General features: G+C 39.2%; 1 protein-coding gene across 8 annotated transcripts in view; it reads right to left on the bottom strand.

Moving 5' to 3' along the window:
* Positions 1-23,955, bottom strand: part of PATJ (PATJ crumbs cell polarity complex component) — a 371,435-nt gene that overhangs the window by 331,140 nt on the left and 16,340 nt on the right. For all 8 annotated transcript variants that reach the window (XM_045064632.1, XM_045064627.1, XM_045064628.1 and 5 more), the window contains exons 6-9: positions 18,656-18,845; positions 15,608-15,736; positions 4,371-4,589; positions 1,577-1,676 (exon numbers count right to left, since the gene is read on the bottom strand). In XM_045064632.1, coding sequence (XP_044920567.1) covers positions 1,577-1,676; positions 4,371-4,589; positions 15,608-15,736; positions 18,656-18,845 — 638 coding nt within the window. The remainder of the gene's footprint in view (positions 1-1,576; positions 1,677-4,370; positions 4,590-15,607; positions 15,737-18,655; positions 18,846-23,955) is intronic.

Below are 23,955 nucleotides of genomic sequence, written 5' to 3'. Positions count from 1 at the left end.
AATAGCACAAGGTGGTCTGACATGAATTTCATTCAGGACTTTGAATACATTAGCACTCTTAATCTTTCCACCTGCTGTAAGTATGCAAAATAATAATTTTTTTTTAAAAATTAACTTTCTAATCTTGCTACTTTTTTTTTTTTAAAGATTTTATTTATTTATTTGACAGAGAGATCACAAGTAGGCAGAGAGGCAGGCAGAGAGAGAAGGGGAAGCAGGCTCCCTGCAGAGCAGAAAGCCTGATGTGGGGCTCGATCACAGGACCCTGAGATCATGACTTGAGCTGAAGGCAGAGGCTTAAGCCACTGAGCCACCCAGGCGCCCCTAATCTTATTATTTTTAAAAACCAGAACATTTCATAACTCTGAATTCATGTTACTAGCAAGTATTTATCCAAAAGGTTTATTTTTCCTTACTCTAATTATTGTCTTATAATAATAGAGTAACTTTTTTTTTTTTTAAAGATTTTATTTATTTATTTGACAGAGGGAGAGAGATCACAAGTACGCAGAGAGGCAGGCAGAGAGGAGGAAGCAGGCTCCCTGCCGAGCAGAGAGCCCAATGTGGGGCTCGATCCCAGGACCCTGGGATCATGACCTGAGCCGAAGGCAGAGGCTTAACCCGCTGAGCCACCCAGGCGCCCCATAATAGAGTAACTCTTAACAATAGAAGTTACCAAAGCTTTGCATATAGTAGTTAAGAGAGTGTTATTCAGAGATACTTGGGCCATGTATGTATTCTCACAGTAGAATCCCTTTATACGACAGGAAAATAATTCTAATTAAAGAATTTATTTTTTTTAATAATTATAATAATACTTTTTAACATTCATGATAAGAAATATATACAGCACGGGCGCCTGGGTGGCTCAGTGGTCAAGTGTCGGCCTTCAGCTCAGGTCATGATCCCAGGGTCCTGGGATCGAGCCCTGCATCGGGCTCCCTGCTCAGTGGGAAACCTGCTTCTCCTTCTCCCCCTCCCCCTGCTTGTGTTCCCTCTCTCGCTGTCTCTCTCTCTGTCAAATAATAAAATCTTAAAAATATATATATATATACAGTAATCCTTTTATATTATCACATCTAAAATGGCATAATATGTAACAGTCACAATATTTAAAGTATATCTATCTTAGATAAAGAGAAGACACAATTCAAATATTACACATTGAGTTGGATAATTAAATCCTTTTGTTAATGACAATCAAGTCAGCTATAAAACTCCTGAGATAAAACTAATTCTTTAGGGGCGCCTGGGTGGCTCAGTGGGTTAAGCTGCTGCCTTCGGCTCAGGTCATGATCTCAGGGTCCTGGGATCGAGTCCCGCATCGGGCTCTCTGCTCAGAAAGGAGCCTGCTTCCCTCTCTCTCTCTCTCTCTCTGCCTACCTCTCCATCTACTGTCAAATAAATAAATAAAATCTTTAAAAAAAAAAAAAAAACTAACTGGGTGCCACTATAGATACATGGTATTATTGTTCAGTATTGAAATTAAAATTTGCAGGTATTTAATTTTACTACCTAGAAACCTTAACATCCTTTACAATTATTTCCAAATATAAAATAGAAATGATTCATTTACCTGTATGAGCAGCTCCAATATAGCCAACAATTCTAATCCCAAGACTCTGTCCATCTTTTTTCATGAGTTCAACATCATATGTTTCAAAAAGAGAACTGTCCTAAAAGGAAAAAACAATTGTAAGTGTATATAATATTTAGTTCTATAATTGTGTGTAGTCAATTTGTGCGTGGTTTGTCAAGTATTTTTTTTAGAACTTGTGGCAGAATCTTAAGATAGTCCCCAGGACTTTTGATTCCGAGTGCTATTTTTGTGATTATGGCCCAGGATATGGCAAAAGGGAGATTATCCAGGTGCATCTAATCTGATCGGGGGCCTTTCAAAAGCAGAGTTTTCTGGCTGATAGCAGAGAAAGGAATGAAAATGAAACATAAAGGCTGGACCTGTGGGTTGAAGATGAGGGAGTCTCATGAGACCTGGGGGACTGGGGACCTGGAGGAACTGAGAGAGAGCCTTAGCTGACAGTCAGCAAAGGAAAGAGACTTCAGTCCTACAACTACAAGGAACAGTATTAGGCCAACAACTCAAATAAGCTTAGAAATGGACTGTCCCCAGAGCATCCAGGTAAGAGTCCAGCCAGCCCTTAATTTTGGCCATACAGGAATCTAAGCAAAGAGCCCACCCAAGCCCACCCAGACTTTCCACCTACACAAGTGCAAACTAACAAAGCCTGCTCTTTTAAGCCACGAAGTTTGTGATTTTTTTTTTTTTTTTTTGGAGAGAGAGACAGAGACAGAGAGAGAGAATGCATGAGACATAGGGCTTGATCCATGACCCTGAGACCATGACCTGAGCCAAAATCAAGAGTCAAACGTTTAACCAACTGAGCCACCCAGGTGCCTCTTGTGATTATTTGTTATACAACAATAGAAAACTAATACAGCCACTTAGAAAAAACTCAGGATAAATTTTTACTTTAAAAAAAAAAAAAAGTAAGGAAAATTTAGAAACAGATGGTAAGAATTACTATGAATAATAATTACTGGGAACAAAAAATACCAAACTAAAATTTAATTTCATTACTTGCCTTCTAATTTAAAATACTTCTTTAAAAGAATAAAGTGTCTAAAAACATGATTCCATTCAAAACACTAACATTTGGGGCGCCTGGGTGGCTCAGTGGGTTAAGCCGCTGCCTTCGGCTCAGGTCATGATCTCAGGGTCCTGGGATCAAGTCCCGCATCAGGCTCTCTGCTCAGCAGAGAGCCTGCTTCCCTCTCTCTCTCTCTCTGCCTGCCTCTCCATCTACTTGTGATTTCTCTCTGTCAAATAAATAAATAAAATCTTTAAAAAAAAAACAAACACTAACATTAGAAAGGAAGTATCTGATTGCATCAAATTCTTATTTATCATACAGTTACACTGGTCCACACTACTGAACTGAAGACTCTGGAGAGCTAGAGTAATGGAGGGGAAGAAAGTGGCTGTAACCAGTTTGGAGAGGAAAGCAGAAATGATGTTAAGACCTCTGACAGAAAATTTCCATTCACAAGGTTCCAAAAAGGGAGACACAAACAACCTTTTAGATGAGCCCCTCAAATCCACATGAACAATGGTCTCCCATCTCTTCCCACCAAAGTCCCTTCTCCTTTCTTCTTCCCCCGGTCTCTCCTTTTAAAAACTATTTATTTCCTTTTACTTTATTAACCCTTGATTCAGAGCCTGTGAAATTACTGGAAAGATCTTGGAATGAACCAAAAATATCTGAATTCAAATCCCAGCTTAGCAACTGACTTCTTTTATTTTTTGAGATCAGCACCTGAGCTGACTGAGATCAAGAGTCAGATGCCTAACTGACTGAACCACCAGGTGCCCCTCATTCTAGGACTTTTAAACGAATAATGTGGACTTGAGTTCCTTCATTTAATATGATCTTATCTTGATGAAAGGATAGGCCTATCTTGCAGAATTCCTATGAGGATTTCAGATGACCTAGACAATTCTAGGTGTTTGATAATACTAATATTTTATTTTTGTTTTGATTTTGATTTTTTATTTTTCAAAAAATTTTTTGATTTTTTTGATTTTTCAACAATTTTGATTATTGTTATATTATTATGATGATTATTATATTATGATGATAATGATGATAATAAATATTCCCTTTGTTCATTCTGTTCGTATCTAGTTCATACACTGACCAGTATTGAGTTTCCCTCCAATATGTGGATGTCTCCTCACCACTCTCATGAAATAGAAATGGCAAGTATTGGGGTGCCTAGATGGCTTGGTCGGTAGAGCATACAACTCTCGATCTTGGGGTCATGAGTTGAAGCCCCACATTGGGAGTAGAGCTTACTTTAAAATAAATAAATAAGGGGCACCTGGGTGGCTCAGTGGGTTAAGCCTCTGCCTTCTGCTCAGGTCATGACCTCAGGGTCCTGAGATGGAGCCCCACATGGGGCTATCTGCTAGGCGGGGAGCCTGCTTCCTCCTCTCTCTGCCTGCCTCTTTGCCTACTTGTGATCTCTCTGTGTCAAATAAATAAATAAAATCTTTTAAATAAATAAATTTTTTTAAAAGGCTTTCTTAAAAAAAAAGGAATGGCAAATATTAATATTTTCTAATTTACAAATGAGTAGCTGAATTTCAGGGAGTTTGGATGACTTAACGCTGAGAAACAGCAAAAAACAAAATCAAACTTGTGTGATGTCTCTCAACTGGGTTCTCCTCTGCTTCCCCGGTGAGCACTGAGGCACTACTCCCACCCACATGACACTGAGTCGAAGGCACTTCTAATCTTGCAGAGTCTCATACCCAGCGCGAAAGGAGAAAGAATGGTTCGCATACTCACAGCACTAGGGCTCTTGTGAGCTACAGCAGGCAGGGCAACAGGTAAGGCTGCAGGGGTAGGAGGGGTTACGGAAACTGCACCCACAGGTGCTCTTGCAACAAGCATGCGGACTGAGTTTCCACAGTTCCTTAGCACTTGCGCAACTTGCTCGCTGGTCATTCCCTGCACATCTGTGCCACCGATCTTCAAGATGTGGTCCCCTGTCTGGAGTCTTCCATCCTTTAGTTGAAGAACAAAACAAAATTATTCCAAGAAATCAATGATCTAACTTCACTGGCTAATAACCAATTCCTCGGACTTTCAGTTCTGATAGAACGGCTGATAGAGAAGCCATCTATAATATGCTACAAACAATATAACAGTTTTAATGAATGATGAACTGGCAACAGGGAAAAAGAAATCTTTGGGAACAACAAAAAAAGATGGGGTGGAGGATGTGTTCAAAAGAAGAAGAGTGGGACGCCTGGGTGGCTCAGTTGGTTAAGCAGCTGCCTTCGGCTCAGGTCATGATCCCAGCGTCCTGGGATCGAGTCCCACACTGGGCTACTTGCTCCACAGGGAGCCTGCTTCTCCCTCTGACTCTGCCTTCCACTCTGTCTGCCTGTGCTCGCTCTCACTCTCTCTCTCTCTTACAATAAATAAATAAAATCTTTAAAAAAAAAAAAAAAAAGAAGAAGAGTAACCAGAATTCTAATATGGCCACTGGCTTGAGGGCATCATTTCATGCCTAATGGCCTAGACCCAGGGTATTCATGACCACAAAGGTAAGGAAGAGATCAGAAAACCCTGGGCCTCACGAAGGGAAGGAGGTTGGATCCGAGGCCTCTGGCATCAAGCTAGGAACTCTCAAGGCCAACAAACTCAGTGGCTCTTTTAAGGATCAGCAAGATGTCAGTGTGGCTGGAAAGGATGAGCAAAGAGAGTAATCAGGAGGAGATGGGAGCATTAGCTGGAGCTCAGCAGTACAGAGCATTTGCTCTGAGCTGGGGGGAAGGGAAGTCATGAAGCGTTCTGAACAGAGAAGGGACATTATCTGACATGCTTTTACCAAGATCCCTCAAGCTTCTGTGCTGAAAACAGTCTACAAGACGGGAAGCAACAGAAGCAGAGATACCAGTAAGGAGGCTAAACCAACAATCCAGAAAGAGATAGCAATAACCTTTGGACTGGGTTAGCAGTTGGTGTGCTGAGGAGGAGACTCTAGAGAATACATCTCAGTGACCTCTCAACAGGCTCCACTAACAGCTTCTACACGAGGTGTGACAGGAAAAAACTCCCAAATTTTTACCCCAAGCAACTGGAGAGACAGAGCTGCTTATTGATTGAGAGAAAGAGCACTGCTGAGGAATGGATGGGTGGAGTAGAAATCAGGAGTCTAGTTTTAGAGATATCCAGTCGGAGATCCTATTAGACATGCAAGTGGAGAAGTCAACTACGCAGCTGGATATACAGATCTGGAGTTCAGGAGGGAGGTCCAGACCACGTATTTAAATTTAGGAGTCATTAGCATATATAACATATTTGAAGTCAGGATTCTTGGAGAATTCAGAGAAACGATACATCATGTTCCATTTCTTAAGCTAAGGATATGTACCTGGCTATTATTATTATTATTTAAAATGTTTTATTTCTTAAACTAAGTGATACACACAGTGGTGGTTACTGTCATTATTTAAAAATCTGCACAGCCATTACACATACTCTTTTATATGCACTTTTAAAGGTATATATTTCATACCCAAAAAAATTTTAAAGCAATTTATCAAAAAGTACATCAGGTCAAAATGGTTTAACATTTCCGTTCTACATCCATTTGTCAAATTCTTGAAATAGCAGATCCATCAGCATTTTGTTTCATCAGAAATTCTGAATTCTCTTTACTTACCTTTACTATATTAGAGTTACCAAGATGTAAACATAGCTGGCTACAAAAGATTACACCTGCCTAGCACTCTACAGGTCAAAAGTCACTTTTCACAAATCATCTCACTTAGAGAGGGACAACTTTAAAATGAGTAAATGGGATTCAGAAAGGTTGACTGACCTGACCAAGGTCACAAAGCTAAGAAGCGAACCAAAGTTCAACCCAGTAAAAAACAAAAAATAAAAATAAATAAAAAGCCTTAAGACTTTTTAAATAGTCTAGGGGTGCTTCGGTGACTCAACAGGTTAAAGCCTCTGCCTTCAGCTCAGGTCATGATTCCAGGGTCCTGGGATTAAGCCCCACATCGGGGCTCTCTGCTCAGCAGGGAGCCTGCTTCCTTCCTCTCTCTGCCTGCCTCTCTGCCTACTTGTGATCTCTGTCAAATAAATAAATAAAATCTTAAAAAAAGAAAGACTAAAAAGTCTATTTTCCGTCTTTCCTTTTCTCCAATTTTGCAGGACTATGCATGAAGTAAGGTACAAGATCCAAATACTGAGTAAAAAGCCATGGGCTTTCTTGTGAAGTCTGCAGAAGGCCCTAGAAGCAACTGGAAGAGAAGAGGAGGAAAACAGAAAATGCAATTCAATTCAGAAACATCTGCAAAGACTCAGAAAAAAGACAGATACAAAGAGGAAGTAAGAATTGGTGGATTTCTACTTTTAAGCACTGGTAATCTGATACTGTATCAATGCAACAACCTGAAATAAAACAAGTAACTACTCAAGAGAAAGTCGGGGATTGGGGTGCCTGGGTGGCTCAGCTGGTTAAGCAGCTGCCTTCCGCTCAGGTCATGACGCCAGGGTCCTGGGATCGAGTCCTGCATCGGGCTTCCCGCTCAGCGGGAAGACTGCTTCTCCCTTTCCCACTCTCCATGCTTATGTACCCTCTCTTGCAGTGTCTCTGTCAAATAAATAAATAAAATCTTTAAAAAAGAAGAAGAAGAAGTAGTAGTAGTAGTAGAAGAAGAAAAAGAAAGTCAGGGGTCATGATGAAAAACAGGGGTAAAGCTGCCTCTGTAAATCAAACCGTCCTTGGCCTGACCAAAGAATAAAGAATATGTCAAATAAGTGAATTTGGCTTGGCCAAAGAAAGGCCTGTCACTGTAAGTACATATTTAGTCACTTCCTAGGCACTATTTTTTTCCTCTTTTACCTCAATTTAATTTAAAATGATGTAGATAATTTGCATCTGTCACTGAAAGTCAAACATTTTCTTTTTCCAGAAAAACAGGTGTTCTAAGGAATTCATAAGTACAAACACAGTCATTAGTCAGATTGATAGGGAAGACACCAAAATGACAGCTACCTTAAGTCCAGCAGCCCCACACACTGCATTTTACTGAATATTTTTTGATCAACATTCTCCTTCCATAACCTGTCTACCGTGCAAGGAATTTAAAAGGCATAGAGTTCTTTTTATTCTTAAGGGAAATCATAAATCAATGATAGCCAATAAATAGCTAGGCTAAGATTCAAAGACATAGTGTGCTAATCAAACATTCAAATATAAAGTTTATCAACCCAAAGGTTTTTTTCAAAAGAGAAAAATTATGCATATAGCCTAAGATAGTACGGAAGGCACATAAATTAAAACAGCTGATGTAATAGGGTACACCTCATTATACTCAAAAGACTAAAAGTATCATTTAGACACCTTTAAAAAAAAAAAGATAAAATACTTTAATCCAAGTTAGCAGGTACAGGCTAAAAAATAAATTAGTTTGCATTTTAAATTCTCTGATAGGCAGTTGGATGATAATTTCAGATCAAAAAAATATTTGACGGGCGCCTGGGGGGCTCAGTGGGTTCAAGCCTCTGCCTTCAGCTCAGGTCATGATCCCAGGGTCCTGGAATCGAGCCCCACATCGGGCTCTCTGCTCAGCGGGGAGTCTGCTTCCCCCTCTCTCTCTCTCTGCCTGCCTCTCTGCCTACTTGTGATTTCTCTCTGTCAAATAAATAAATAAAATCTTAAAAAAAAAAAATATTTGAGGGGCACCTAGCTGGCTCAGTGAGCAGAGCATGAGACCTTGATGTAACGGTCATGACTTCCACCCCTTCGGGCATGGAGTCTACTTAAAAAAAAAACAAGAAACAAAAAAAATTTTTTAAGACATTTTAATAAATAAATAAATACTAAACTATTAGAAAACCTAAAGAAACTTACGTTTGAGCTATAAAATAAATCAAATGTGTCTCTTGGAAAACTAAAACACAGAAAATAAAATCATTAATTAGTTTTGACTCCAGGCCAGTGCTATCATTGGTCTTTAATCAAAAGGCAACATAACATAGGCAGAAAACAGCAAATTTATAAAATAAACACTCCCTCAAAGAATTAAAGATACTACATCTAAAAACATCTATCCCACCCTCCTCAAATTTCCAAAGCCCTCATCAACTGGTTTTTAAGGATAAGGAAAAGCTGTTTATAGACTCACTCAAAGCAAAATTTCTTGGGAATAATCAACTATTCGGTGGCCTCAAGCTGGGCCTTGCCCATTCTAGACTGAAAATTCCTCATAGTACACACGCCCCTCCAGTCTGCTTGGTTACATTCCTTCTCAGTATGAAAGACTACTAGATTGTTATCATGACTCATAATATAATTGCCTAATACCAAAAAGTCATAATTCATGACAACTTTTGAATAGACTGCATTGTTATGGCTACCTTACAGGGAAAAAAGGGGTCACTCCATGTACCTGATTCCCCTAGAATTTCTCCAGACTACAAGAAAGATACTTCTGTCAAATGAAGTTTTACACTACCCATTTTTTTTTTTAGCTTTTTTAAAAGATTTTATTTATTTATTTGACAGAGAGAGACACAGGGAGAGCTAACACTAGTGGGGGTAGTAGGAGAGGGAGAAGCAGGCTTCTTGCTGAGCAGAGAGCCCAATGCGGGGCTCGATCCCAGGACCCCGGGATCATGACCTGAGCCGAAGGCAGATGCTTAACGACTGAGCCACACAGGTGTCCCTTACACTATCCATTTTCAGTTAAAAACAAAACAAAACGAAAAACTTCTATTGAAAAGTTTTCCAGGTCCGGCCTGACCCGGCCCAGCCACATGGACACCCACAGGCCCCCCTGGCAATGGCCACGGTCAGCTCGGGCATCAGGCGATGGGACAGGTCAGGTACAGGGCTGGAGGGAGCCTCCTCCCTGGCGGGGGACACATTTTTGAAATTTTTGCCATAGCTGAACAGAATTCTCAAAAGATGTATGTTTCAGGTACTATGAATTTTGGAGACTGAGCTTACAGGTATACATAGGCTTACAGATTTTAAGACTGATGATTATATATAACAGGTTATAGATTTAAAATATAGGGGCACCTGGGTGGCTCAGATGGTTAGGCATCAGCCTTTGGCTCAGGTCATGATCCCAGGGTCCTGGGGTTGAGTCCCACATTGGGCTCCCTGCTGAGGGAGCTTTCCCTCAGCTGCTTCCCTGCTTGTGCTCTCAATTTCTCTGTCAAATAAATAAATAAAATCTTAAAAAAAAAAAAAAAAAGACTTAAAAGATAGACTCTAAGTCCTTCAGCTCCCCTTTCATGATACCATGTAATTTTTCTATCCATGGAATTGGCCCTGATTGCGCTTACTCATTGGTCATTGTAACTAAATCTCAACAAGTGTTCCTTAAAAAGCTCCTATGAATCAATATTTTTCAATTTCATTTACTTTATAACATTAAAGGCAGTAGACAGCAGAAGGACAAGTACGGGCTTTGGGGTCAGACACACCCAAGTTCAAATCCTGGCTACTTTGATCAAACTGTTATAGTCAAACATCAGTTATTTATTCTCCCTGAATCTCCAATCCCGCTTAAACAAAATGAGAGTAAATCCCTCTCTCACTGATTTGTGAGCATTAAACTCAATACTATTACAAAGTCTTAAGCCTAATGCTTTGCTTATAGCAAATCATCAAATATATCCATTTCTGACACCCATTTAGGCTGTAGTGACCTCAGTTAGGTGTTCCTGGGCTCACTCACTCAACTGTACCCATCTTATAAATATATATATATATATATATATATATATATATATATATATATATATATATATATATATATATATATATATATATATATGAGCTGTAAACACAAAAGGAAATATAAAGGGTTATTTCATGAAACTCCTCTAAGAAATACTGACTCCCTTCTCCAACTTTCTATCTCATTTTATATTCTTTGAAGAAAGTAAGATTGATTAACCCCATTAGCTGAACATAGGTATCACTTAATGATCAATCTTGATCACATCTACACTAATGACTTAAGACTTATCTATAGTCCCTTACCATAAAGATTGCCACAGTCAACAGTGAGCATTAATATTCAAAACATGAGTACATTTTAATTAAAAGCAATAATTCCCTTTCATTCTTTTAAAGCTATGACCAGTCTACATGAGCAACAACTTACAAAGGCTTAGAAACAATGCACAGAGTCAGTTCAAGAGATCTTAAATTCCATTAGCTGAGATGAGAAGAGAGAGGGGATGGCTCCCTCTCCTATGTTTAGGCCTCACTATAGTCCCTTACAGGAAAATGTCAATAATTCTGTTGTTTCTAGAGCTGGCTATTTAGATAAGCTCAGACCAATCCTGGACAAAAATTACATCTGGAAAAGAAAATCATTAAGATGAACTTCAGATAAATAGATTTAAGCCATAAAAGACACACTTAAGAGTTAAACAGATGTGGACTCAATCTTGACTTTGTCATTTCCTAGTTGAGTAGCCTTGGGCAATTTCTTTACAGTTTCCATATCTATAATTTGAAAATAAAATTTACGACTGTCTTCAGGATTACATAAGAATAATGTATATTAGGCAGATAACAATGTCTGGTATAAACATTTGCTTCTGCATCATGACTGATGGGCATACTCTAACCCCCTCCTTGATGACCTGAAATAGTGACAAGCCCTTCCAGTAAGGGCTGAAAATCAGACCTGGGCCTTTCCCAACAGTGTCTCAAAGGGATTAATTGGGAAACTGCACATCGTATTCTCCTTGTGACAATTCTTAATGCACATTAGGATATTAAAAGCTCAGAAAATTCTTACAGTAAAAAAAGTCTATTTGATTTTGTTTAACTTGCTGTTTTCTAAATTTATCTGACCCTTTGTTTTTCACAGTAACTACTCCACTTTGCATCTTGAAAAATGCTACTCCAGCAAACAAGCCAATAAAAATTGCTAAGGGGGAGGGGAGGGAATATGAGAAAAAAGATCAAAATACTCCAGAATATCTCATTCTTTTTCAGGTTACAAAAAATTCCCAAAAACCCTTAAGAATATATTTTCTGTCACAAGTTGTGTTTTAAAGATCCATAAAATGACAATTCTCAGCCTTTTTGGTCTCAGAAACACTTCACATTCTTAATTATTGAGGACAGAGAAATGGGCTTTCGTGGGTGTTGGATATGTTCATTTTCTTCACTGAGGAGACAGATGGTGTAAGGGTGAAAGCTTATGTACTACCTTGGCTAGGCAATGGTACCCAGTTTTTTGGTCAAACACTAGTCTAGCTGTTACTGTGAAGGTATTTTGGAAGTATATATGATTAACATCTACAACTGATTGATTTTAAGAACATTACCCTTGATAACAGGGGTGAAGTGGGAGGGGCTCCATCAAATCAATTGTAGGCTTGAAGAGCAAAAACTGAGATTTCCTTGAGAGAAAGGAATTCTGTCTTAAGACAGTAACAGAAATCCCACCTGAGTTTCCCAAGAAATCGTGCCAACCAGCCCTACAAATTGTGAAGTCCAGACTGCAGTATTAACTCTTGCCTGAGTTTCTACCCTGCTAGCCTGCCCTCTATATTTCAACTTGCCAGTGAACATATGTCAAATTTATTAAACTGTATACTTTACCTATGTGCAGTATATTGTATATCAATTTTATCTCAAAAATTACTGGGAATCTCAAAGAGCTTTTGCTTATGTGGTTCTCTCTGTTGTTATCTACTAAATTAGAAAATAGCACAGGGACCCCTGGGTGGCTCAGACGGTTGGGCATCTGCCTCCAGCTCAGGTCATGATCTCTTGGTCCTGGGATCGAGCCCCACATCAGGCTCCCTGCTCAGTGGGGAGGCTGCTTCTCCATCTCCCTCTGCCTCTCCCCCTGCTTGTGCTCTGTCTCTCTCCCTCTCAAATCAATAAATAAAATCTTAAAAAAAAGGGGGGGGATTTTTAAAATATTTAATACATATACTATACTAATATATATTTCTATATATTGATACATACACTTTTTATTTTGAAAATAAAAGCTATATTTTCTAAAACAAAATGGTGAGAAGAGTGGTATTTTAAAATATTTTTGGAAATCCCTTCAATAGCTGGCTTAAAAGAAGACAACTGGCTTTGCACATCTGCTTTAGCATTCAGTACGCTGTAATATGTTGTTTTGGCTGAAGTATATAAAGAAAATCTGGCCTCAATTAGATACATAGTTGGAAAATGGAGGAGTATTTTAACAGCCCTTCAAGTCTATTCTTCTCTGATAACACACCAAAACTTGACAATTTGTGGTTTCTTAAAGATCCGTTGCAATGTGGAATCTGCAACTTCATCAACAAACTTTCAAATACTATCTCATTAACATCTATTGATCAATCTTGAATCCTGAATGGACCGTTTACCTATATAATGTCATACCACACACTGATCTTCAGGAAATATTGATCCACAGACTCACGCAGATCTTCCAAATATTGACATATTTCATTATATAATATTATAAAAATCATTACTAATATCAGCAATAATCTAATCAGAAAAGTCTTTAAATATTGGAAAATGTCAAACTCATGATAAAACACAACTTTTCCAGAATTCTAATTTTTGCTTGAAAGTTCAAATTTTATCATCACCCACAAATGCTGTCAGCTGTTTTCCTTGAAGTGACAGGCTTGCTTCATTCATTTTCAAAGAAATGTCTGCCAAGCATCCAAGTCTGAATAAACATAATTTTTCTGTCAATTACTCTTTCAAAAATAAAAATGCTATTCCAGACTGGTGGTTGCCAGAAGTTGGGGGCGGGGAGATAGCAGGTAGGCAAAATGTGTGAAAATGGTCAAAAGGTACAAACTTCCAGTCATAAAATAAATAAGTCATTGGGATATAATGTACAGTGTGGTGACTATAGTTAACAATACTCCATTGTATATATGAAAGTTGCTAAGGCAGTAGATCTTAAAAGTTCTCATCACAAGAAAAAAAATGTAACTATGTGTGGTGGTGGATGTTAACCAGACTACTGTGGTGGTCATTTCACAGGATAAAACATCAAATCGTGTTGTACAGCTAAAACTCATGTAACATTATATGTCATATTTCAAAAAAACTTTTTTGAATGAGAGCTAAATATTTTAAATTTTTTTTCATGTTTTCCATATAAAAAAGTGGCTAGTTCCTCTCACAGTTATATTTCTCAAACCAACCGTCGTAACTCAGTATGTGGCAGAAGTGCTACACAGTGTATGTCCCATTCTGTCACTCAATATTAAAAAGACATGCACTGGGGCGCCTGGGTGGCTCAGCGGGTTAAGCCGCTGCCTTCGGCTCAGGTCATGATCTCGGGGTCCTGGGATCGAGTCCTGCATTGGGCTCTCTGCTCAGCAGGGAGCCTGCTTCTCTCCCTCTCTCTCTCTCTCTCTGCCTGCCTCTCCGTGTACTTGTGATCTCTCTCTGTCAAATAAATAAATAAAATCTTTAAAAAGAAAAAAAAAAGACATGCACTGAAAGGTCAAAATTTGCCAGAAATAATCATTTTTTTGCTGCACTTTCTTTTTTTTTTTAAGATTTTATTTATTTATCAGAGAGAGAGAGGGGTAGAGAGCAAGCACAGGCAGACAGAATGGCAGGCAGAGGCAGAGGGAGAGGCAGGCTCCCTGCTGAGCAAGGAGCCCGATGTGGGACTTGATCCCAGGACGCTGGGATCGTGACCTGAGCCGAAGGCAGCCGCCCAACCAACTGAGCCACCCAGGCGTCCCTTTGCTGCACTTTCTTAAGACTACTCTTTTGTTGGGACGCCTGGGTGGCTCAGTTGGTTGGGCGGCTGCCTTCGGCTCAGGTCACGATCCCAGCGTCCTGGGATCAAGTCCCACATCGGGCTCCTTGCTCAGCAGGGAGCCTGCCTCTCCCTCTGCCTCTGCCTGCCATTCTGTCTGCCTGTGCTTGCTCTCGCTTCTCTATGACAAAAAAAAAAAAAAAAAGACTACTCTTTTGTTGCAACCACGTGGTGGAAAAGAACACAATGACCACCAGCCTGGTTTGCTGCCATTTCCTTGTCTTAATCCCACAGGTCCCCTGCAAGAATTTCAGGGAGCCCCACAAAGCAAACTCTGAAAGCAGCTTCTCTAAATACAAGTGGAGGCTGAAAACAAAAATATTAGCAGCTCCACAGTTTGTGTAAGATGAAACCTTAAATAGAAATGGGGAGCTGAGGAATTTACCTCAAAGCTACATTTGCAAGTCCATTTTTCCTTATGCTTATCAGAAGGGATATATCTGTAGGTAACTAAACATCAATTAGTGAAATTTACATACTATTCTGGTTATCAAGGACAGTTCACAAAACTATGGCCTCACTATTAAGTGGCATCATAACTAAATTTCTGGACTACTTTTCTAAAAACTAAATTCAAAGTTTAATATTTTCTTCAATGTAAAACTAAGCAGAAATAGTTCATAAGTTTTAAAATGGCCTGCTTTAAGGGGCATCTGGCTGGCTCATGTGCAGCATGTGACTCTTGATCTCAGGACTGCAAATTCAAGCCCCATGTTAGGCACAGAGCCTGGTTTAACAAAAAAAAAAAAAAAGGCCCACTTTCAGTTTAAACACTGCTAAATACTAAACTGTAGTCATTTGACTTATAATGCCAGAAAACTATAATTCCAGTGAAATTTAACACATACAATATTGGGGCAAATGTTTATAATCACTGTACCTTGTAAGTTTAGCATTTACGTGCTTGAAAGATACACTGGGAGAGAATACAGATATTCAAAATACAATATCTATTAACACCTCTTCAACAAAAAATATTGTCCTCTGATGGAATCAAGAAGACTGTCAACCACAAGCCAAGAAAAAAAAGTTGACTTAGGAAATGTTTCTAATAAAGCCAAGTGAGTATATGTTAACATTCATGGGAATAAAAAATATTTTTAGCAACACATAAATTCTAGTTATGGAATCCTATATCCTAATAATTCATGTTATGAAATTACATTTCAACCCACACAATTTAAACTGTATGACACCAAAATGAGAACAAACAAGTCAACTTACTCGGTCTGCTAATCCTCCAGGAACGATCGTCCTCACAACCACACCACTTGATTTTCCTCCGACTATTCCAAAACCTAATCCAGAGCCATCATTAATGAGCTCAACATCTTCAATATGCCCCCAATGAACCTACAAATCAATGGGAAATAAAAGCCAAAATGTTAGTGAAACAGATACTTAGCTTTCCAATACAATAATTACTAAAGTAAAAGATATACCACAAATTGAACATGCCTACAAGTAATCAGGGCAACTTTCTAGAGGCTAGGATATATATAAAGATGATTAGATGGCCCCACCCTTGAGAATCATATAACCCAGTAGAAAGATAATCTAAAACACAAATAATTAAAATGAGACAAGAATACTGAATCATAAAACATATAGCTCAAAGAGGATAGAGACTTGCTGCCTCATTCTCCAGTCTGTACCTAGTATCTAGCACAATGCCCAGGAACAAATAAGTATGTGTTTACCTGAATTGAAAGAGAATCTCAAAATATTATAAAGGATGGGCGGGGGGTAGAAATAAGAAGTCAAATCCAATGAAGAGTTATGGAAAGCTTTGAGGAAAAAGTCACGTGTTAATTGCACTATAGAGAGAAAAAAATAAAAACACATATCCAAGCAAAAGGGAAAACCAAAGAACAAAGTGGGACCAAATAACAGAATGGGTCAAGGCATGGTCAAAAGATTGGATTTAGGGGCACCTGGGTGGCTCAGTCATTGGGTGTCTGCCTTAGGCTTGGGTCGTGGTACCAGGATCCTGGGATCAAGCCCCATGTCATGCTCCCTGCTCAGTGGGAAGCCTGCTTCCCCCTCCCCCACTCCCCTGCTTGTGTTCCCTCTTGCTGGCTCTGTTAAATAAATAAAATCTTAAAAAAAAAAAAAAAGATTGAATTTACTTAACTGGATAAGCAAAGGAATAACTGAAGGTTTTAAAAAGGAAGGATAGGGATGCCTGGGTGGCTCAGTCGGTTAAGGGTCTGCCTTCGGCTCAGGTCATGATCCCAGGGTCCTGGATCGAGCCCCTCATCAGGATCTCATTGGGATCCCTGCTCAGCAGAGAGTCTGCTTCTCCCTCTGCCTGCCACTCCCCCACCTGCTTGTGCTCACGCTCTCTCTCTGACAAATAAAATCTTTAAGGAAAAGAAAAAAGGAAGGAAGGACAGGAACAAAGCAGTGGTTTAGGAAGATTATTGTGGCAGCAATATGAAGGATGAAATGCTGAGGACATGAGGTAAAGAGACTAATTAAGCAGGCTCTTATATGGGAGAGGAAAGGCAGGCCCCACTGAAGACATGAGCAATAGGACTACATCAATCAGACTGAGAGACGTTAAGCCTTTTCCCTCTAACTAGTAGGTTTCCTTCAGGAATGTGCAATAGGGGCGCCTGGATGGCTCAGTTGGTTAAGCATTCAACTCTAGTTTCAGCTCAGGTCATAATCTCAGGATGGTGAGATCAAGCTTCTGGCTCCGTGCCTAGCAGGGACTCTGCTTAAGATTCTCTCGCTCTGGGGCGCCTGGGTGGCTCAGTGGGTTAAGCTGCTGCCTTCGGCTCAGGTCATGATCTTAGGGTCCTGGGATCGAGTCCCGCATCGGGCTCTCCTGCTCAGCAGAGAGCCTGCTTTTCTCTCTCTCTCTCTCTCTGCCTGCCTCTCCATCTACTTGTGATTTCTCTCTGTCAAATAAATAAATAAAATCTTTAAAAAAAAAAAAAAAAAAAAAAGATTCTCTCGCTCTCCCTCCGGCCCTCCTCCCCACCCACTCTCTCTCCAAAATAAACAAATCTTTTTAAAAAAGAAAGAAAGAAAAGAAATGTACATTAAATTGGAGAATAAAATTCTCATCTCAAGCTCAACAGGGTATATTTACCGGTTTTACTATTATACTGAGTTGGAAGGTTAAAATATACTAAGTTGCAAGGTTAAAATAACCAGGGATATTAGAATACGTAATAAATCCAGGTCTGAAACAATATCTAGTATCTGGGAAGTAACAAGTTTTGTTAAAATATGCCTGAATTAAGGATCACAGCTAATATTCATAGAGTGTATATTCAGTACCAGGCACTGTGCGTAGCTCTTCACGTGCATTCTCATTTAATCCGCATTTGAAACCGCAGATGCGGTTATGAGTTTCAAGGACAAGCAGAAGAAACTGAGGAGCGGAGCAGTCAAGGAAACTTCCTGATAGGACACAGCTAGGAAGTGGAAGAACTGGACTTGACCCCACCTTAGCCTGGCTCCAGAGCCCCTTTTCTTAACCACTATGCAAAGCACTTTCCCACTTTGTTCATTGTATTTATTATGTAAATTGTGCTGTATAAATATCACTGATTACAACAGGGAAAATGTCTATACGTTAATTTGTGTTGTGACCTTGTACTATATCCAGATGGTCCATTGTTTCTTTCACCCCAATGAATGAAAATTAATCAGCCAGCACTTAGTGTTATAAGAAAATAAGATTTATTAGCTTGCATTCTGAAGATGGAGGCCAAAATCTGTAAAACGTTATAAACCAAGTTGAAAGATTCTCAAAAGAGACATAAGCTTTTATTCTTTTAAATTGCTCAGTATACACATTTACATGAAAAGGAAAACTTCTATAATTTTACAGTGTCAACAACCTAGTCATAAACACCCAGTATCATTCACAAAAATAATGTTTTTGAAATAAATAAAATAACTAAATCTTACTGAAGATACTCAACAGTAAATCTCCAATAAAAACTCTCAGCTTAATTAAGGAACTGCCTACATCTCCAAGGAACACAAGACTCTTTCCATCACCAAATAAGTTATGCATAATTACAATTCACCTTCTACATTAAATAATAAATAAGGAGAACCACAGGACACTGAAAAAACAAAACAGAATCTTCTGTGAAATATCTTGTTTATTATGCTAATGCTGTATTTAGAGATGTGATCATCTTTCCTAAAGTATGACAAGTAAAATAACACCTTCTAAATGTCTTTACACTTCTTAAGATCAGTAGCATTAACTCAAAATTAAGTTATTTTTCCAAATTTGCAACTCACTGTTTCAGGCAGCGTAGGATCAGTTAGGCTGGCAGACGTTTTTGTGTGGGCCAGTTCCCTGGCCACAACCAGACGCAGAGATCCAGTGGTTTGTTGTAATAACGCAATTGCTTGCTGATGGGAAATGTTCTGATCCAGTGGTGTGTCATTAATAGCCAATATCTGGTCATTTTCCCTTAATCTTTGATCCCTTGATAGAATAAGAAAATTCTGTTATAAATGATATAATAGCATCTTTTAAAAAAAATCTATTATTCAAGCGAAGCCGTTTATTTCTTATGACACTACTTCACTTAGGACAGTTATTCAAATAATTACATTAACAGAGCTCTTCGGAGTGCTTCTCATCAAAGCACTTATTAGCTAATTAAGCGATTAAGTAGTGCACCCGTAAATGTGTGCATGCACATATGCCCATGTGTGTGTATACATACACACAAAACCATTCGGCTACAAAAATAACCAAAAGCAATGTGTGGGGCCCCACAGCTAAGGTTTTGCGAATAAGAACACTGCCCCCATTAGTGCATAAACCCTATACTACTGTACCCCTTCCAACCTGACTTCAGCATATACCACACCAGGACAACTGTATCCTCAAATTCACTGATAACCGTCTCTCCAGGAGAGTCATCCTGTCTCCATCAACCTTTGCTTCTCCGACATTTGTCAACTGTCAGGCCAAACTCTCCTTGAAAATCAACAGATGTTACTTCTAAATCTATATTTAAGCCCTTTTCTCTGACCCAGTCCCCAAATGCCCAACTGCTAACCAAAGTAAAAAAAAATAATAAGAATAACTGGGGTTTTTTTTCAGATTTTATTTATTTGAAAGAGCGAGAGAGAGCATGAGATGGGAGAGGGTCAGAGGGAGAAGCAGACTCCCCACGGAGCTGGAAGCCCGAGGCGGGACTCAATCTCGGGACTCCAGGATCATGACCTGAGCCGAAGGCAGTCGCTTAACCAACTGAGCCATCCAGGCACCCCAATAATAACTGTTTTTAAAAGAAATTAGTAAAACCTTAAGGGGAAAAAAAACACTATTATAGTTACTATTTTCTGAGCACTTGTTAGGAGCCACAAACTGTGCTAGATGCTTTACAGGCATTATCTCATTTAATCCTCACAACCGTCTCTTACTTAGTTACAGGAGAACCTGGGGGACTCAGTCAGTTAAGCATCCAACTCTTGATTTCTGCTCAGGTCATGGTTTCAGGGTTCTGAGATGGAGCCCAGCATGTTAAGCCCTATGTCGGGCTCCGCACTCAGCATGGAGTCTGCTTGCCCCTCCCCCTGCTCCTGCCTACACTCTTTCCCTCTCTCTCTCAAGTAAAATCCTTTTTAAAAAGCACTTATATTTTACAGGCAAGAAATTAAAGCCTGGACAAGTATAGCATCTTATCTTAGTCAGCGGACTCTGAACCATACTCTTTCACTTTAGGATTTACTCTGGTTTATGTATTTGACTTCATTATCTCCATCTAAGGCAGATCCTTATCTAATGCTTAAAACCAAACTTTCAAAACTTCTCAAGGTTTATTTTGCTAGGTTCGCTTTATGCTGGTATCACCCAACTTGAATATATATAATGATTATCTGAGATTACTGACCAATAAGGAGAGAGCCAAAGGAAAGAGAACAAATTCTTGTCATCACAGTTTCATAAATGAACACTATTAACCTTCAAAATACAAAATCCCCGAGAAGGGGTTTATCTAATTCATTAATCTAATTCATAAATTCGGAATCATGAAAACTCCATTATATTGCCCCTATCTTTCTGAGGTCACAGCAGATTCAGCAAAACTTTATAGATCAGAATTTGGTAACTTTTTTTTTTTTTTAAGATTTATTTATTTAAGAGACAGAGTAAGAACTGGGGGAAAGACAGAGGGAGAGGGAGATCTCTGGCAGATGCCCTGCTGAGCATGGAGGCTGACGCGAGGCTCAATTCCATGAACCTGAGATCCTGACTTGAGCCAAAATCAAGAGGCTGATGCTTCACCAACTGAGTCACCCAGGTGCCTCTGGCAACTTTTTAAAATTATTTTTAAAGCCTTTACTTTAAAATTTACTAAGTAGGGGCGCCCGGGTGGCTCAGTGGGTTAAAGCCTCTGCCTTCGGCTCAGGTCACTATCCCAGGGTCCTGGGATCGAGCCCCGCATCGGACTCTCTGCTCGGCAGGGAGCCTGCCTCCCCCTCTCTTTCTGCCTGCCTCCCTGCCTACTTGAGATTTCTGTCTGTCAAATAAATTAAAAATCTTTGAAATTTACTAAGTAATCTACACCCAACATGGAGCTCAAACTTACAGGCCCCGGATCAAGAGTTGCATGCTCTACGGACTGAGCCAGCCGGGTGGCCCCAGAATTTGGTTAACTTCTGAGCTCAAGGACACAGGATAAACTTGTTTGGTATTCAAAGGCCTGTGCATGTGGTCCCCAAGGACTCCTTCCAACTGGGCTTCCTCTGCACATAAACCCTTTTTCCAACTATTCTGATCTACTCTTTCCCACTCAAACATGTCTGCCTTTTCCCTCTCTTGTGTAGACTGTTTCCTCCATCTCTGATGCCCTTTGATTCTGCTTAGCCAAATCAATCTACCTACTGCGATCCAGCTGAGTGTCAATCTCTCTTCCACCCTCCCTATCACTTACCTCATTATCACGGGGATCTGACCCACTCATTTACCACTCACTGAATATTCATTCATACTAAGTATGCCGTGGACAGAGCTAGTTAAATCCTACTAACTTGGAAGTTTTCTGAGGATAGACACTCATGTTTTAGATTCTCTTTTGAAACTAACAAGGTAGATGTGAAAACATCTATTTTTTAACGTCAAAATCATTGGTGTCTCTCCACTAAATCAGGTATCATTAAAATGCTGCTTAGGGACGCCTGGGTAGCTCAGTTGGTGTAGCATCTGCCTTCCACTCAGATCATGATCCCAGGGTCCTGGGATTGAGTCCCACATCTGGCTCCTAGCTCAGCAGGGAGCCTGTTTCTCCCTCTTCTCCACCTACTCATGTGCACATACGCAAGTTCACTCTCTGACAAATAAATTAATAAAATCTTGAAAAAAAAAATGTTGCTTATACATCCTGGGGTACCTGGTGGCTCAGTCAGTTGAGTGGCTGACACTTGATTTCAGCTCAAATCATGATCTCAGGGTCGTAGGACTGGAGTCCCACAATGGGCTTGCAATGGGCATGAAGCCTGTTTGGGATTTTCTTTCTCCCCTCAATTGCTCTTGTGCTATCTCTTTAGAAAAAATAAAAAATAAAAATTTGCTTATACATCCTTTTTTTAATATTAGGAAAGACTTATTATGTTGAGCTAAGGATAGAAAACTATATATGCTCCATGACCTTGTTTTTATAAAAAGAAAACATTCTAAAGTATTTCCTAGTTATCTTAGGGTAGTCAAAGTCCTAGAGTTCGCTTATTATATTTCTATATTTTGTAATTTTCTATTATATGTATGTATTACTTTTATAATTTTGAGGTATATATTTTGTAAATTGAGAATGTTGCTCGTGAACCTTTCCTGAGTCCTACATTTCTTTTTAAATGTAACCACTACAGACGATACTAGAAATTACTTTCTTTTTCCACCTCCAATGTCCTTCTTTCTCTGACTTCTTTACCTAAATTCCTATTCACAGCTTGTTCATTAAGGAAAACTTCTTAATTAATCCCAAATGAATGAGATGTTCTTGGCTCTTTTCAACCCTGATGTAACTCATTTTGTGTAAGTTCTTAATTTACTCACGTTCAAATCTTCTATTTTCTGAAAATCAATCTATTTTAATCTACCTCCCCCGCTTTACCCAATAGACTACCAGGACACTGCATTTCCTTCCAGTTAGTATCTGCTCAGGGAATATAACCTCAACCCCAGATAAACAAATTGTAGAGAAGAGAGATCTCCTGCAAAATATGATTTTGATGCATTCTTAAGTTGAATAGAATTAGTTTTACTGCTACTTTTATAATTTAACTCCCACATGCTATTTATATATATTGAATTCATATATATATATATTGAAAATTTATATATATTGAATTTTCACTTAAGGGGAGACAACTTGTCTATTGCAACTTTCGAAAATAATGGATTTTATTACTCTGAGAGCCAAAGGGTCTTAGGTAAGCTCCTAAAATAACACAGTTCTATGTGGAAAGTACTCAGGAGAAAAGAAGAACTGATCAAGAAAACCATTTAACATGATCTGGAAGGTCAAGTATGACCGAACCCACCTGTTTCCAGTTCTTTCTCATACTCTCTTGCACTAAGCTCCCATAGCAGGTAAGTATCAGCCTCACTCCAAGACTAGGAGCTGTGTTACTTCTCCCATTAAGACTACTGCTTAAGACAGTCTCTTTATTCCTGACACCTTCTGCTCTTTGCAGACTCCATTGTCTCAAGTTTCCCTCTAAGCACTGCTGTCTCTGGGAATCCACCTGACTGCTTAGCCTTGGCCAAGGCTCTTTACACACTAACATATCAAACTTCTCTTTTGGAAAATGCTCACCTCAATCTGTAACTACAGACTTAGTACAGAATACCTCAGACATAAGGACTGACCACAACAAGATTGCACAACATTGAAGATACACTAAAAACTATTGAATTGTACACTTCAAAATGCTGACATTTATGGTATGTGAACTCTATACCAATAATAATTTTTAAGTTAAAAAAAAGAGGAAGGAAAGTTGGGCCAATAGAAGTTAAATAGGCTTTTTGTCAAGGGACAGAACAGTCTCAAATAAACTAAAGGTAAGTGACCCTAAGTTTGGACTCACCTAGGTTGTTTACGTTTGCCAGAATAGCCCTACTCTATACTTGCTATCTCAGGGTCATTAACAGAAACCCCCCAGTCCCAACATGGACAATAAACCATAGGGCTATCCTAACTATGTATACCCAATCTCCAGGAACAGAATTTCATAAATACATCTGACCACTGTTAAGATTCCTCAGAACATACTTGAAGAAATGCTGCATGAAATGGCAGAATAAAAGTTGCAAAAGTCATGGAAACCCATTATTTCTGAATTTTCAGGTGCAGAGCCTAGAACTGATCCCCTATGAATGGAGAATGTGAATTCAAGTATCTATTATGGGCTGAGAGGTTTTTTTTAATAATAGAACCACTACTGTTGCTATTATTTTAATAGACAGCAGCCACGTAATGAAGTGTGCCTGTTAAATGAATAATAAACAAAAGACCTGAAATCAAATAGAGAAAGAATATAAGGCTTGAACATACCCCTTAAAATGCAAAAACAATGGC

Source organism: Mustela putorius, unplaced genomic scaffold (assembly GCF_011764305.1).
Source record: "Mustela putorius furo isolate JIRA1106 unplaced genomic scaffold, ASM1176430v1.1 tig00003853_pilon_pilon_pilon, whole genome shotgun sequence".
Classification (NCBI taxonomy): domain Eukaryota; kingdom Metazoa; phylum Chordata; class Mammalia; order Carnivora; family Mustelidae; genus Mustela; species Mustela putorius.
Note: the sequence above shows the minus strand (reverse complement) of the source record. Positions and strands in the feature narration are given on the sequence as shown.